At 45.3% G+C, this 12,134-nt stretch overlaps 1 protein-coding gene across 4 annotated transcripts in view; it reads right to left on the reverse strand.

Annotated features, from left to right (window-relative positions):
- Window positions 1-12,134, reverse strand: part of NFRKB (nuclear factor related to kappaB binding protein) — a 32,499-nt gene continuing 20,365 nt past the window's right edge. For 3 of the 4 annotated variants that reach the window (XM_012783315.3, XM_012783314.3, XM_012783313.3), the window contains exons 18-26: window positions 11,994-12,117; window positions 11,714-11,793; window positions 11,315-11,535; window positions 10,946-11,213; window positions 10,078-10,290; window positions 5,828-6,595; window positions 2,094-2,200; window positions 1,171-1,306; window positions 1-1,054 (exon numbers count right to left, since the gene is read on the reverse strand). In XM_012783315.3, the coding sequence (XP_012638769.1) occupies window positions 929-1,054; window positions 1,171-1,306; window positions 2,094-2,200; window positions 5,828-6,595; window positions 10,078-10,290; window positions 10,946-11,213; window positions 11,315-11,535; window positions 11,714-11,793; window positions 11,994-12,117 (2,043 nt within the window). In that variant the 3' untranslated portion in view covers window positions 1-928. The remainder of the gene's footprint in view (window positions 1,055-1,170; window positions 1,307-2,093; window positions 2,201-5,827; window positions 6,596-10,077; window positions 10,291-10,945; window positions 11,214-11,314; window positions 11,536-11,713; window positions 11,794-11,993; window positions 12,118-12,134) is intronic. The other variant, XM_012783316.3, reaches the window with a different exon arrangement.

Below are 12,134 nucleotides of genomic sequence, written 5' to 3' on the forward strand. Positions count from 1 at the left end.
TGTGTTTGAATAAACTTTATTTACAAAAACAGGTAGCCAGCCCTAATGGCCTGGTTTGCAACTCTTGCTCTGGAGCAAACCAGAATGTATAATCTCTGAATGCAACAAAGTTTGTGCTGCAAAAGCAGCATCTCCATTGTCATTCCCCTCCTCTCTGTCCACTGGCTCTGGACTGCCATGTGAACAGGCTTGCCATGAAGGACAAAGTCAGCCTGTGAAGGTAGGGACCACAACCAAGATCCCAACACCCATCTTTAAGAGGCTGCGCCAAACTAATCCCATTTCAGGGAATCCATGCTACCCCACTTTCTACGGCTTCCCCCATCTTACAGCCTCTTCATTACTATGTGGTTATCAAGTCAACCATCAACTTACTAAGATTCTTGCTATTCTCTCATTCTGGTCAAAAGCATAAGTAATTGGTTTAGAGGGGCTAAAGCGCAGGTTTCTACTTGATAAAGATGTACAATAGTCTCTTTAAAAAAATAAGTTACATAAAATTTTCTGGACACGAAACTCATATCCAGACCACTAGTCAGGGAGAAGACCAGAAGCTAAAAATACAACCCTCATATAGAACGAGGCTTTTCCACTGTCTGTGTACTCTGCAACTGGTGAGCTGCCCTGGGCACCTTACTCTCAGGAGAGAACTCTGGCCCTCATGACATAACCATGACCTCCTCCAATTCCAACAGAATCTTCTCCCAGATTGGTAGAGAGCAGACCTGAAACCCTGGAGTGAACCTTTCTCAGGGTGCTCCACTGTGGAGTGCAGCAGGAGAATCCGGGCCACTGTTGCCATCATGCCCCTACTCACTGCTTGGAACAGATAAGCTCAGGGGAATTATACAACCTCCATGCCCCCTCTTCCTTTCAGCCAGAAGGCCAGACCAGGTATGGTCTTTTATGAAAGTCCTCTCTCTAATAATCACTGTTGCTCAGGTGCTTGTTTAGGAGATGGAGCTGTGGTCACAACAACAGTGGAGACTGCTTTGGAGGAGCCAGATGCCGTTCCCTGTTGGAGATGCGATGCGGGGACAGTCTGGATGCGCACCTGTATGCAAAGAGAAAAAGGTCTAGTCGGTGGATTGCAAGTGGGCTCATCGAATAAGAACAGCAAAAGACTCAGAGAAAAGCATGATGTGGCCAAGAGTTTGTCTTAGACCTTACCTGTGTCGCCTGACCTTGCTGCTGAAGCTGCTGCAACTGCTGAGCAGTGAGGAAACTAACAGGCTTATTGCCAGCAATGAGCTTAGTACCTGCTGGCATGGTAGTGAGGATAATATTGCGACCCAAACCACCGAGGCTGTGGAGAGAAAGTAGGAGAAAGGTATGATCCTGTTATAGGATATTCTCTATGGCCCAGATTTAGGCCATGCATTGAAAGGCAACAGGAAATTCTGGTGCCAATGAAAATTCCAGTATTCCGTACTGAAATGGAAACCAGCTACTGCGACCACCTTTCTCCCCATGGCAGGAGAAAAGGGAGAACCCAGAAGCCCCCAGTGCTCTGGATGAAAGAGCCCTAGACACCATTCCCTGACCAGTAAAGGACAGGGCCCCAGAGAGGTGTGTGCTCCTGGCAAGACACCGTCCCCCATAGTCTCATCCCACAAGCTGCTTTGGGACTGCCAGACTGATTTCATCTTGCTCTTTATACCTGTTCAAGTCAGGGCCACAGGTAACCCTCTTCCTCTGAACTGTTTTAGGTTCAAAGCTCAAATGTCAAAAGGAAACTTCCCTCACACCCAACCATGCCCCATCCCAGTGCCTCTCACCCTCTTTTTTGCTTTTCTCCCCAGTATGTATCACTACCATATATGGTATATTGCTTTTTTATCATGTCTCTCGCTGCTCTACAATATAAGCTTGGAGACAGCATGGAGATTTGTCTAAATTAATCACTGCACCTAAAACAATACTAGGTGCTGAATAAATGTTGATGAGCACAACGAAGGAGCGATACCAAAGGAGGAGCCAGGGAAAGAGCAGCCACCTTCCCATCCTGTGATAAGGACGCATACTCCCGCCCCAATCCCCTCACCGCCCTCTCCAGCCCCAAATGTGTTCCTTCACTACTATACAGTACTCACTTGGCTCCAAGGTTGCCTTTGATGATGGGGGCTGTGACCACACTCTTGCCCTTCATTGGTTGGCTAATCACAGAGAGTGGAACTGTGATCCGTGTAGGCAGCTTCCCCTAAAGAGAAAAGGCAATCAGGCTTTATAGGTTAGAAGAAGACAAGGAAAACCAAGTGTTTCCTATAGGGCAACAGGAACCCAGCAGCAAATGCCACAGACACTTTCCGTCCCAGCACCCACCAGGGTCTCAAGACTTCTAAGGTTTACACCCTGGCAGCCCTGTCAAAACCATTCGCATACCATCGTTAGGTGTCATTTGATCTGTTATCATCCTCTTTTCACACTGCCTAAAATAGCAGCAATCCTATACATCTGCTTTCAACATGATAAAATCTGTACCTAAAATCACAAAGGCAAGCGTGTGTGTTCACTTTAAGCACAGCCCTAGATTCCCAGCTCCTGAGAGGGTAGTCTTATCTCTCTATCCCCCAATACAGGCCACAGGGCCGGCTGCACAATCACTATGTGGTGAAATAAATGCCAGGACACAGGAGTGAAAGAGTTAATCGGCTCCTGCGCTGGCGCACTGGTGGTGAACAAACAGCAGGGCACACTGGGGTAAGAACAGCTCACATTCTCCAGGTGTTTTCCGTTTCTCCCAGAGATAAGAGAGGTTAGTTAGGGGACATTAATAATAAACCCAATCTCAGACCTACCCCTAAACTAATATGGCCTGGAAAAAAAAAAAAAAACAGAAAGAAAGAAAAGGCCTAGAGTCTTTGGAACTTCAGGATGGCTAAGACAGGCCCTTAAGTTGAAACCTGTTGTCAGACTGCCTGATTTTAATGTTTGGTTGGCAAAAAAATTTGTATGCAGTAAAATCTTATGTAAATTAAGTCCGATTTTTAAAAAACAATTCAAGTGGGGTGGTTGATAGGACGCTACCAACCATTTCCTATGAGCAGGCTAATTCTAAAGAAGCCAGGGACTGGCCGGGCACGGTGGCTCATGCCTGTAATCCTCTTGGGAGGCCGAGGCGGGCGGATTGCTCAAGGTCAGGAGTTCGAAACCAGCCTGAGCAAGAGCGAGACCCTGTCTCTACTATAAATAGAAAGAAATTAATTGGCCAACTGATATATATATAAAAAAAAAAATTAGCCGGGCATGGTGGCGCATGCCTGTAGTCCCAGCTACTCGGGAGGCTGAGGCAGAAGGATCACTCGAGCCCAGGAGTTTGAGGTTGCTGTGAGCTAGGCTGATGCCACGGCACTCACTCTAGCCTGGACAACAAAGCGAGACTCTGTCTCAAAAAAAAAAAAAAAAGAAGCCAGGGACTCTGCTGCAAAACTGTTGCAGGTCCCCACATCAATCTCCATAAAGTTTACTTTGCAGCCAGAATTTGCAGCCCATTAAAAAGCACTTAAAGATGCCAACAGGCAATAGAATACCCCCAGACAGTGCCTCCAAATGGATTTACTTATGGTTTTATTTTCTTCCTAAAAATGCCTTAATTGCAGCCAGGCGTGGTAGCCCATGCCTACAATCCTAGCACCCTGGGAGGCTGAGGTGGGCAGATTGTTTGAGCTCAGAAGTTTGAGACCAGCCTGAGCAAGAGGGAGAGCCCATCTCTACTAAAAAAGTAGAAAGAAATTAGTTGGACAACTAAAATAGATAGATAGATAGATAGATAGATAGATAGATAGATAGATAGATAGATAGCTGGGCATGGTGGCATATGCCTGTAATCCCAGCTACTCAAGAGGCTAAGGCAGGAGGATTGCCTAAGCCCAGGAGTTTGAGGTTACTGTGAGCTAGGCTGACACCACGGCACTCTAGTCCAGGCAACAGAGTGACTCTGTCTCAAATATATATATATCTTTAGTTGCTTAAAACATCCCAGACTACCTATACACCAACCAGAATTATCCCCTCAGGAACTAGTCTAACTAGCTGACTGGGGGGAGGGGGGAAGGGGGATGGGGGACAGATACACACCATTCAATACTTCCTGCCCCACCCAACACTCTCCAGTTGCATTTACCTAGATTGATATGACAGAGCAGGTGACATTGGATAGAGCCTTCGTGTGTCAGGAGAAGGATTCAAGAGAAGCAGAAGTGGAACGAGTAAGTGCTGATACCTTGCTTCCTTATTTGAACTTCTGCGATACAGAAACCTAAATATTTCCTTTTAAACCACACTGTTAGGGTTTTTTGCTTTGTGTGTTTCACTAATGTGTATGTCCTCCTCTGTTGCTCTGGGTTTTATCCTGAATTATTGAGGTTTTCCTACATAGCCTGCTTAGTAACAGGAAACTGTGTTTTATGCTGTCCACACACACCCACTATTCTGAATAGTGCTCCTTACCTACAGACTATAGAATAAACACACATGCATCCAGAAACACAGTCATGTTGAATGGTATTTGATTTATGATAAATGTAGCATTTCAAGTTAGTGGGGAAGGGATAGTTGATGATTTGGGCATAATTTTAAAAACTATGACATAAGATCCCTACCTCATGCCATTCACAAAAATATATTTCAAATGGACTATCAATTATACTTTTCTTAAAACTCAAAATATTTTATGAAAATAAAGGTTAACATTTTATAACCCTGGTGTAAGGAAGGCAAAGGCACAAAACTTAGAAACCATAAAAGAAAATGCTGATAGATCCAATCATGTAAAATTATAAATACCTATAGAACAAAAGGTTCCTATGCAAGGTTCAAGCCATAAGAAAATATCTTCTATATATATAAAAAGAATTAACACAGGGGCCGGGCAGGGTGGCTCATGCCTGTAATCCTAGCACTCTGGAAGACGAGGCAGGTAGATCGTTTGAGCTCAGGAGTTCGAAACCAGCCTGGGCAAGAGACCCCATCTCTACTAAAAATAGAAATTAGCTGGACAACTAAAAATATATAGAAAAAATTAGCCAGGCATGGTGGTACATTCCTGTAGTCCCAGCTACTTGGGAGGCTAAGGCAGGAGGATCACTTGAGCCCAAAAGTCTGAGGCTACAGTGAGCTACAATGACACCATTGCACTCTACCCAAGGTGACAGAGTGAGATTCTGTCTCAAAAAAAAAAAAAAAAAAAAATTCCACTACATATAGCTCCGTAACTCATTCTAGTATGCTCTGCTTCAGAAATACTTATACATGTTCACACATATGTGTAAGAACATTCACCAAAGCACTGGTTGAGAGAGAAACGTATCCTTTGCAGAATCCCTTCTATGGATTAACATGATACCATTAAAAAGAACTCAGTCAGCATCTATATATGGCCTACAATAATCCCCAAGACAGAACAATATATACAGTAAGGTCTCTCACAGGTTTGCTTTTTCTAAACTTCATATTTATGTATGAAAATGCTCAGGAAAAAGACTAGAAGGATAAATGCCAAATTACCAATAGTAATTAGTTCTCATGAACGGAGAACTGCAGGGGTGGGATAAAAGAAATTTTATTTTACCTGCACTGTTGTTTAATACTTTGAAAGAATGTATGCATGTACTACACTTTTATAAATTGTGTTTCAAAAGAAAACAAAAAAGTCTATTAGTAAATAAATCTATTTGGGTCAATGGAGGTGATATAAATAGAGCTTCTAATTTCCATTCCTAAAGGAAGTTTCCTAGTTCTTAGGGAGTCTCTTGTGTGATGGGGAGTTAAACAGCCTTAAGAAGTTTCCTAAACAGAAGGGCTATTCTTCACCACGAATGTTACTCACAGCTTGGGAGGTGGACACAACCGTGGTGCTGACAGGCACCTGCCGCACAGTGGGGGCTCCTGTCCCGATGCTGATGGGGGTGCTTGCAGCCCCAGAAGCCACAGCCACAGTCTTGGACACAGCAGCATTCATACTGGGCAAGGACACTGCTGAAGTATGAACAGTTCCAGACCCACTGGCTACCGAGGCCCCTTGCTTGGCATGGGTTGCAACTGTGATGGTCTGGCCTGCTTTGGGAGGCATCACCCCCAGGCCCTGCACGATGCGGATCGTGGCAGCTGGTTTTGCTTCTGAAGAGGCCACTGTGCTTTTGCCCTTCTGGTCTGCCACACTCACACCAAGAGCTGGCATCAAGCGAAAAGCTGAACTTGAAGCTTCTGTTGGCTTGAGGTCAGGAGTCACTTTGACCACGGTGGTACCTGTTGGAGTGGATGAAGGGGCACTGGCTGAACCAGCCTTGGCAGGGCTATCAGCTGCATGGACTGGATTGGAAGTGACGTGTAAGGTAGCAGAGATGCCTTTGCCTGCAGTGCCGCTTCCTGTCCCGAAGAGGTCCTGGGTCAATTTGACTGTGGTAACCTGGGACTTGGCCAATGTGGCCATCATGTCCGGCGTGATTCGCAGAACTGTCTGGCCCTTGGCATCTGTGGTGATGGAAGAGGGTGGCAGACGCAATACATCCTTACCCTGGATGCGGAAGTTAGTGGCTGTGAGTGGAATGCTGTTGCCCGTCTGGGGCTTCACACCAAGCTGCCCAGTAATTGCCACCTGGATGGGGAGAAGTAGCACTGATGAAGGGATTCGCCATGCTCAGGTGGTTACATTGCATAATTAGCCAAACCTCCATTCCATGAGTACATATTTCATATTTTTTTAACTTTTCATTTGGAACAATGATAAACATTTACAGAAGTAGAGAATAGTATAACAAACCCATATACCCTTCATCCAGCTTCAAAAATTATTACTTTGTCAATCTTGTTTTATCTATCCTTCTCTACTTGGGGGAGCAGGGTGGTAGGGAAGAAGTAGAATATTTTAAAGTAAATCCAAGATCTATCATTTTACTGATCAATACTTCTTTATACATCTATAACCTAGAAAAGGACTTTTAATCTTAAAAAAAACCATAATACTATCATCACTACCTAACATAATTAACGCCACTATATATTCACATTCCCCAACTGTGTCAAAAACGTCTATTTATAGTTGGGCCAATTTCCATTTCGAGAGCAGTAGTGCAGCACGGTGGTTCTGAGCACGGGCTTTGGAGCCAGACTTCCTGGGTTTATATGCCAACTGTTATCTTTAAATTTTTAGAGACAAAGTCTATATTGCCCAGACTGGACTTGAACTCCCAGGCTCAAGCAACCCTCCTGCCTCAGTGGAACCAAGGGTGCCACCATCACGCCCAGATTCCAAACTTCTCCCATATGTAACAGATGCAGCCCTTTCAGCCTTACTCAGGGACTTCCTCTGTGGCATAATCAATTTTCTCTCCCCTCTAATGGACCATGGCTGTCAGAATGCAAACATGCTGTAATATTTCCCATCCTAAAAAACGGCCAACCCTGGCTAACTCCACACCTCCCTCCATCTACTCCAATGTATCCCACATTCCACTCCAGCCCCAGTTCTCTGCTCTCTTCACAAGAAAATTCCTCTAAAAATTACCTAGACAGTTGTCCTTTGGTATCTGTGAGCAACTGGTTCCAGGACTGCCATGCAGATACCAAAACCCTAAGATGTTCAAGTCCCTTGTATAAAATGGCACAGTATTTGCATATAGTCTACACACATCCTCCTGTATAGATCATCTCTAGATTACTTATACTATCTGATACAATGTAAATGCTATGTTAACAGTTGTTACACTGTACTATTGTCTTAATTTGTATTACCTGTTATGGTTGTATTGTTATTTTTTATTGGGTTTTTTCCCCAAAATATTTTCAATCTACAGTCAGCTGAATCCGAGGATGCAGAACCCGTGGATTCAAGGGCCAACTGTAGGCCGGGTGCGGTGACTCACACCTGTAATCCTAGCTCTCTGGGAGGCCAAGGCGGGCGGATTGCTCGAAGTCAGGAGTTTGAAACCAGCCTGAGCAAGAGCGAGACCCCGTCTCTACTATAAATAGAAAGAAATTAATTGGCCAACTAATACATATATAGAAAAAATTACCCAGGCATGGTGGCACATGCCTGTAGTCCTAGCTACTTGGGAGGCTGAGGCAGGAGGATTGCTTCCGCCCAGGAGTTTGAGGTTGCTGTGAGCTAGGCTGACGCCACAGCACTCACTCTAGCCTGGGCAACGAAGCGAGACTCTGTCTCAAAAAAAAAAAGGGCCAACTGTATTCACCGTCTCTGCTTCTTTGCCTTACTTTCTCTTTGCCTTTCTCTTCACCTTACTTTCTCTTTTGAACTCATTCCCCAAGAGCCACCAGTCCGCTGGACCCAGTCAAGTCCACTCATCATCCACATGAGGCATGAGCCTCATCTTACCCTGCCCCTGTGCCTGACCCAGGCGCTGGTCCCTCCTTCACCAGCAACTCTCCCACTGCCTTGCAGTCTCCACCCTTGATTTTCTTCTATCTCGGTAGTGATGCCACTATCACAGTCACTCAAGCCAAGACCATGGGGTCATTCTCAACTCCCTCCCATCAGACCCCTAACTCAGGCCACCACAAAAATCGCACTCAACTGTTTTCTGACCCACCTTTCACCACCTACAATGCTGGCCAGCATCACCTCTCACCTGACTTCTGCAGCTGCCTCCCACATAGTTCCCTGCTGCTATTCTTATCTCCCTCTGTTCATTCTAACCTGCAGCCAGAATTTCTTTAAATGCAAACCAGACCAAGTCACCCTGGCTCGCCATCTTCCAGCGGTTCCCCATTACATTTAAATTAAACTTAAAGTCTAATATAATCTAACCACTGGCCACCTCTCCTGACCTCATCTTCCAAAACTCTCACACTTGCTCACTATGTTTCAGCCACAGTTTTCCTATTGTTCTTCAACCACATTCCTAACACAAGGCATTTGCACTAGCTATTCCTAGGCCTGGAATATCGTATCTCCGGATCATCATTACATGGCACACTAACTCCATCCATCTCTCTATGAAATGTCATCTCAGAGACGCCTTCTACCACTCTCCACTCCCTGGCCTCTCTACAGATTTTCATAGCATTTATTACTTTCTAACACTGAAGTATTTGTCTCCCAGCTCTATTGAGAATATGAGTTCCAAGAAGGCAGGGACTTAGTCTGTTTAATATACCACTAAACCCCCAACACCTAGGACAGTGCCTGGCACATGAAAGACACTCAATATGTTGAATGAAAAAAAAAAAAGATGTTTCTTTATCATTATGTGGTTCCATCTCTTCATCTGTAAAACAGAGATAACAGGCCAGGCACCGAGGCTCATGCCTGTAATCCTAGTATTCTGAGAGGCCCAGGAGGGCGGACTGCTCGAGGTCAGGAGTTCGAAACCAGCCTGAACAAGAGCGAGACCCCGTCTCTACTATAAATAGAAAGAAATTAATTGGCCAACTAATATATATAGAAAAAATCAGCCAGGCATGGTGGTGCATGCCTGTAGTCCCAGCTACTAGGGAGACTGAGGCAGTAGGATCGCTTGAGCCCAGGAGTTTGAGGTTGCTGTGAGCTAGGCTGATGCCACAGCACTCACTCTAGCCTGGACAACAAAGCGAGACTTTGTCTCAAAAAAAAAAAAAATGGAGATAACAGAAGTGCCCACACCACAGTGCTATGAGGATTACAGTATTTAACAGGTATAAAATGCTCAGCACAGTGCAAGCATGAAAGAAGCACTGTTATCAGTATTAGTTGCCATTTTGCTTAACAATTCTTTGAAGTTTAATGATTATCCTTTTATACTCACAACTAAGAAAGCACAATATTAATATATTCTATTTTTATTACTGGTAAACTGAAAAATCAATAAACTATGGCCACGGGAATTTATCTAAATATGCCATAGGACTTTAAATAAATTCATTAAGTTTACTCCAAATCCAGAATTTCAAGAAATCTCTTTGGCATCAATAAAGGTTGCACTGCCTTTGGTGGGGATTCACACCCAGAGTACATATAAACCAACGGTCAAGAATAACAAATCTTTTTCCCGTGGGCACCTAGTCTGGTCAAGAACCTCCAACACTAGCGGTCCTTATTTTAGGACACAGGAGTAAGATCCACCTGGAAAGAGTTCTACCTACCTGCTTGATAATGTTCTGTCCTGTGACATTTTGGATGACAGCAGCCGTGGAGGCACTTGGAGCAGAGGTCCCGGGAGAACTCGTGGCTGGCTTACTCACAGGGCTGGCTGCAGCAGGGAGACTCGTCACCGTGAGCCCTGTCTGCCCAGGTCCAGGCCGCTGCACAGTGGCCGCTGCAGTCTGCGCTTTCACTGGAACAGTAGCCATTACTGTCTAGTTCAGGGCATGAGGCCAAGAGCTTAATTAGACACTAAGATGTAGACTGGCTCTCCAAGCAGAGTCTTCCCACATGTTACCATGCAGACAGTATTCCTCTAAAAGTACTTTGAATCTAACAGTGCTAAGGCTCACCACTCTATAAATTGGACATTTTAAATTTTTTATTTTTGTGTAGAATATCTCAATTTTCAGAATGCTTTTGTATTTAACAACTCATTTTATTCATGCACACTGAGGACAAATTCCATCATACCCCTCTTATAGTAAAGGAAACTGAGACAAAAAGATACTAATCTTCTCTAAAATCACACATAGTTAGTAGCACAGCTAAGACTAGTAGCACACTGGAAGGAACCTGAAACTCACAGGTTGAGACTGACACCTCACCTCTACCAGTGTCCTGATGTTAGAATTCTTAGTAAAATCACTGAACTTCTCTAAAGGTCTGATGATTCCTAGCATGTAAAATAGAGCATCTAAAACACCTGCCCAGCTTTGAACATTAAATGAGTTGTTTCGATGAACAGCATCAGTAACAGCAATAATCTACAACTCCTCAGTCCTTACCCAGACCCTGCCTGTCTGACTCATTAACCCACCTCTATGTCGCTGTCCCTGCTTCCCAATGACCTGTGGCTTCCCTGTTTACCTGGGGCACCACTTTGGTTTGTGTGGCAGTGGCTGGAACACGGATCTGCGGTCCTCCGGGCATCTGTGGCAGTGTCTGTGCTGGCCCTGCTGCCTGCTGGGGAACAGCAGGAAGGGTAGGCTGGGCCACCACCCGCACCTGAGGCACTCCTGCTGAGCCAGAATGGCTCACGACTCGGGTAGCCTGAGAACTGGGTGGAGTCTGGCTGGAAGCTGGGGAAAGCACTGTTCCCAGCTGTGGCATTGTAGGTGAAGATACCAGAAGAACACTATGAGGAAAAGCAGGTAAGAACAAAAAAGCAAAAACTTAGGACATTCTTACAAAAGGAATTTGGAGGGGAAAAGCAGGAGAAGAAAAGGAAGGGCTTACCCTGAGCTAGATTTAGCTGGTTCTGAGACAGTGGTAGGGCCACTTTTGTTCACTGATGATACAGGTGGAGGGGAGATCGGAGTGGCAGGCAATGCCGGCGTGGTGGGGGTTACAGGTGTGACTGGGGTGGGTGGCATGCTAGAGTCACTGAGGCTCATCTGGCTCTGCTCTGAAGGACCACTGCTGAGGACTTTTACAGAGCTCTCCTTGCTACTGGACTTCTAGAACAGAAGACAAAGGGAAATTCCCCTGCAGGTACCATGAAGTTTCCACTGAAGGCAGGCATGGCCTGCAGCTCCTGCTGCACTAAGTGAAAGCTGAGTATCTACTCCTAGTTGCCTCCATCCAAGAACATCCCAGAATCCCTATGGCAGATGCCATCATGAGGTCCCCACTTACCACCTTGGATGGGGGCTTGGGTTTTTGCTGAAGCGCTTTTCTGGCTTTAGCCGCAGCTGCTTGTGCTTGATGAATCCGCTCTGTAAATAAGAGTAGTGAGCTCAGCAAGAGTTAGCATACTAAGAAGGGGGACTTTGTTAAAAACCAACACCTCACTGGCGGGCTATCCTGTCTCTACAATCCTATCCTGCCTAAACGCCAAAAAGAAGACTAATGGAATTGGGGCAGAAAGTCAAAAGCACCCTAGTGTAGTGAGACACCACCCAGAGGCCTCACACACCAAACTCTTCTTCACTCCGGTCACGATGCAAGTAGATCCACAGCTTTCGCCCGATGTCATATTTCACACAAGGGTCCTTCTCATAATGTAGCCGATCCAGCGCACCACTCACCACTGTATTCACCTAAGAGCCAGAGCAAT

Source organism: Microcebus murinus, chromosome 4 (genome assembly GCF_040939455.1).
Source record: "Microcebus murinus isolate Inina chromosome 4, M.murinus_Inina_mat1.0, whole genome shotgun sequence".
NCBI classification, from domain to species: Eukaryota; Metazoa; Chordata; class Mammalia; order Primates; family Cheirogaleidae; genus Microcebus; species Microcebus murinus.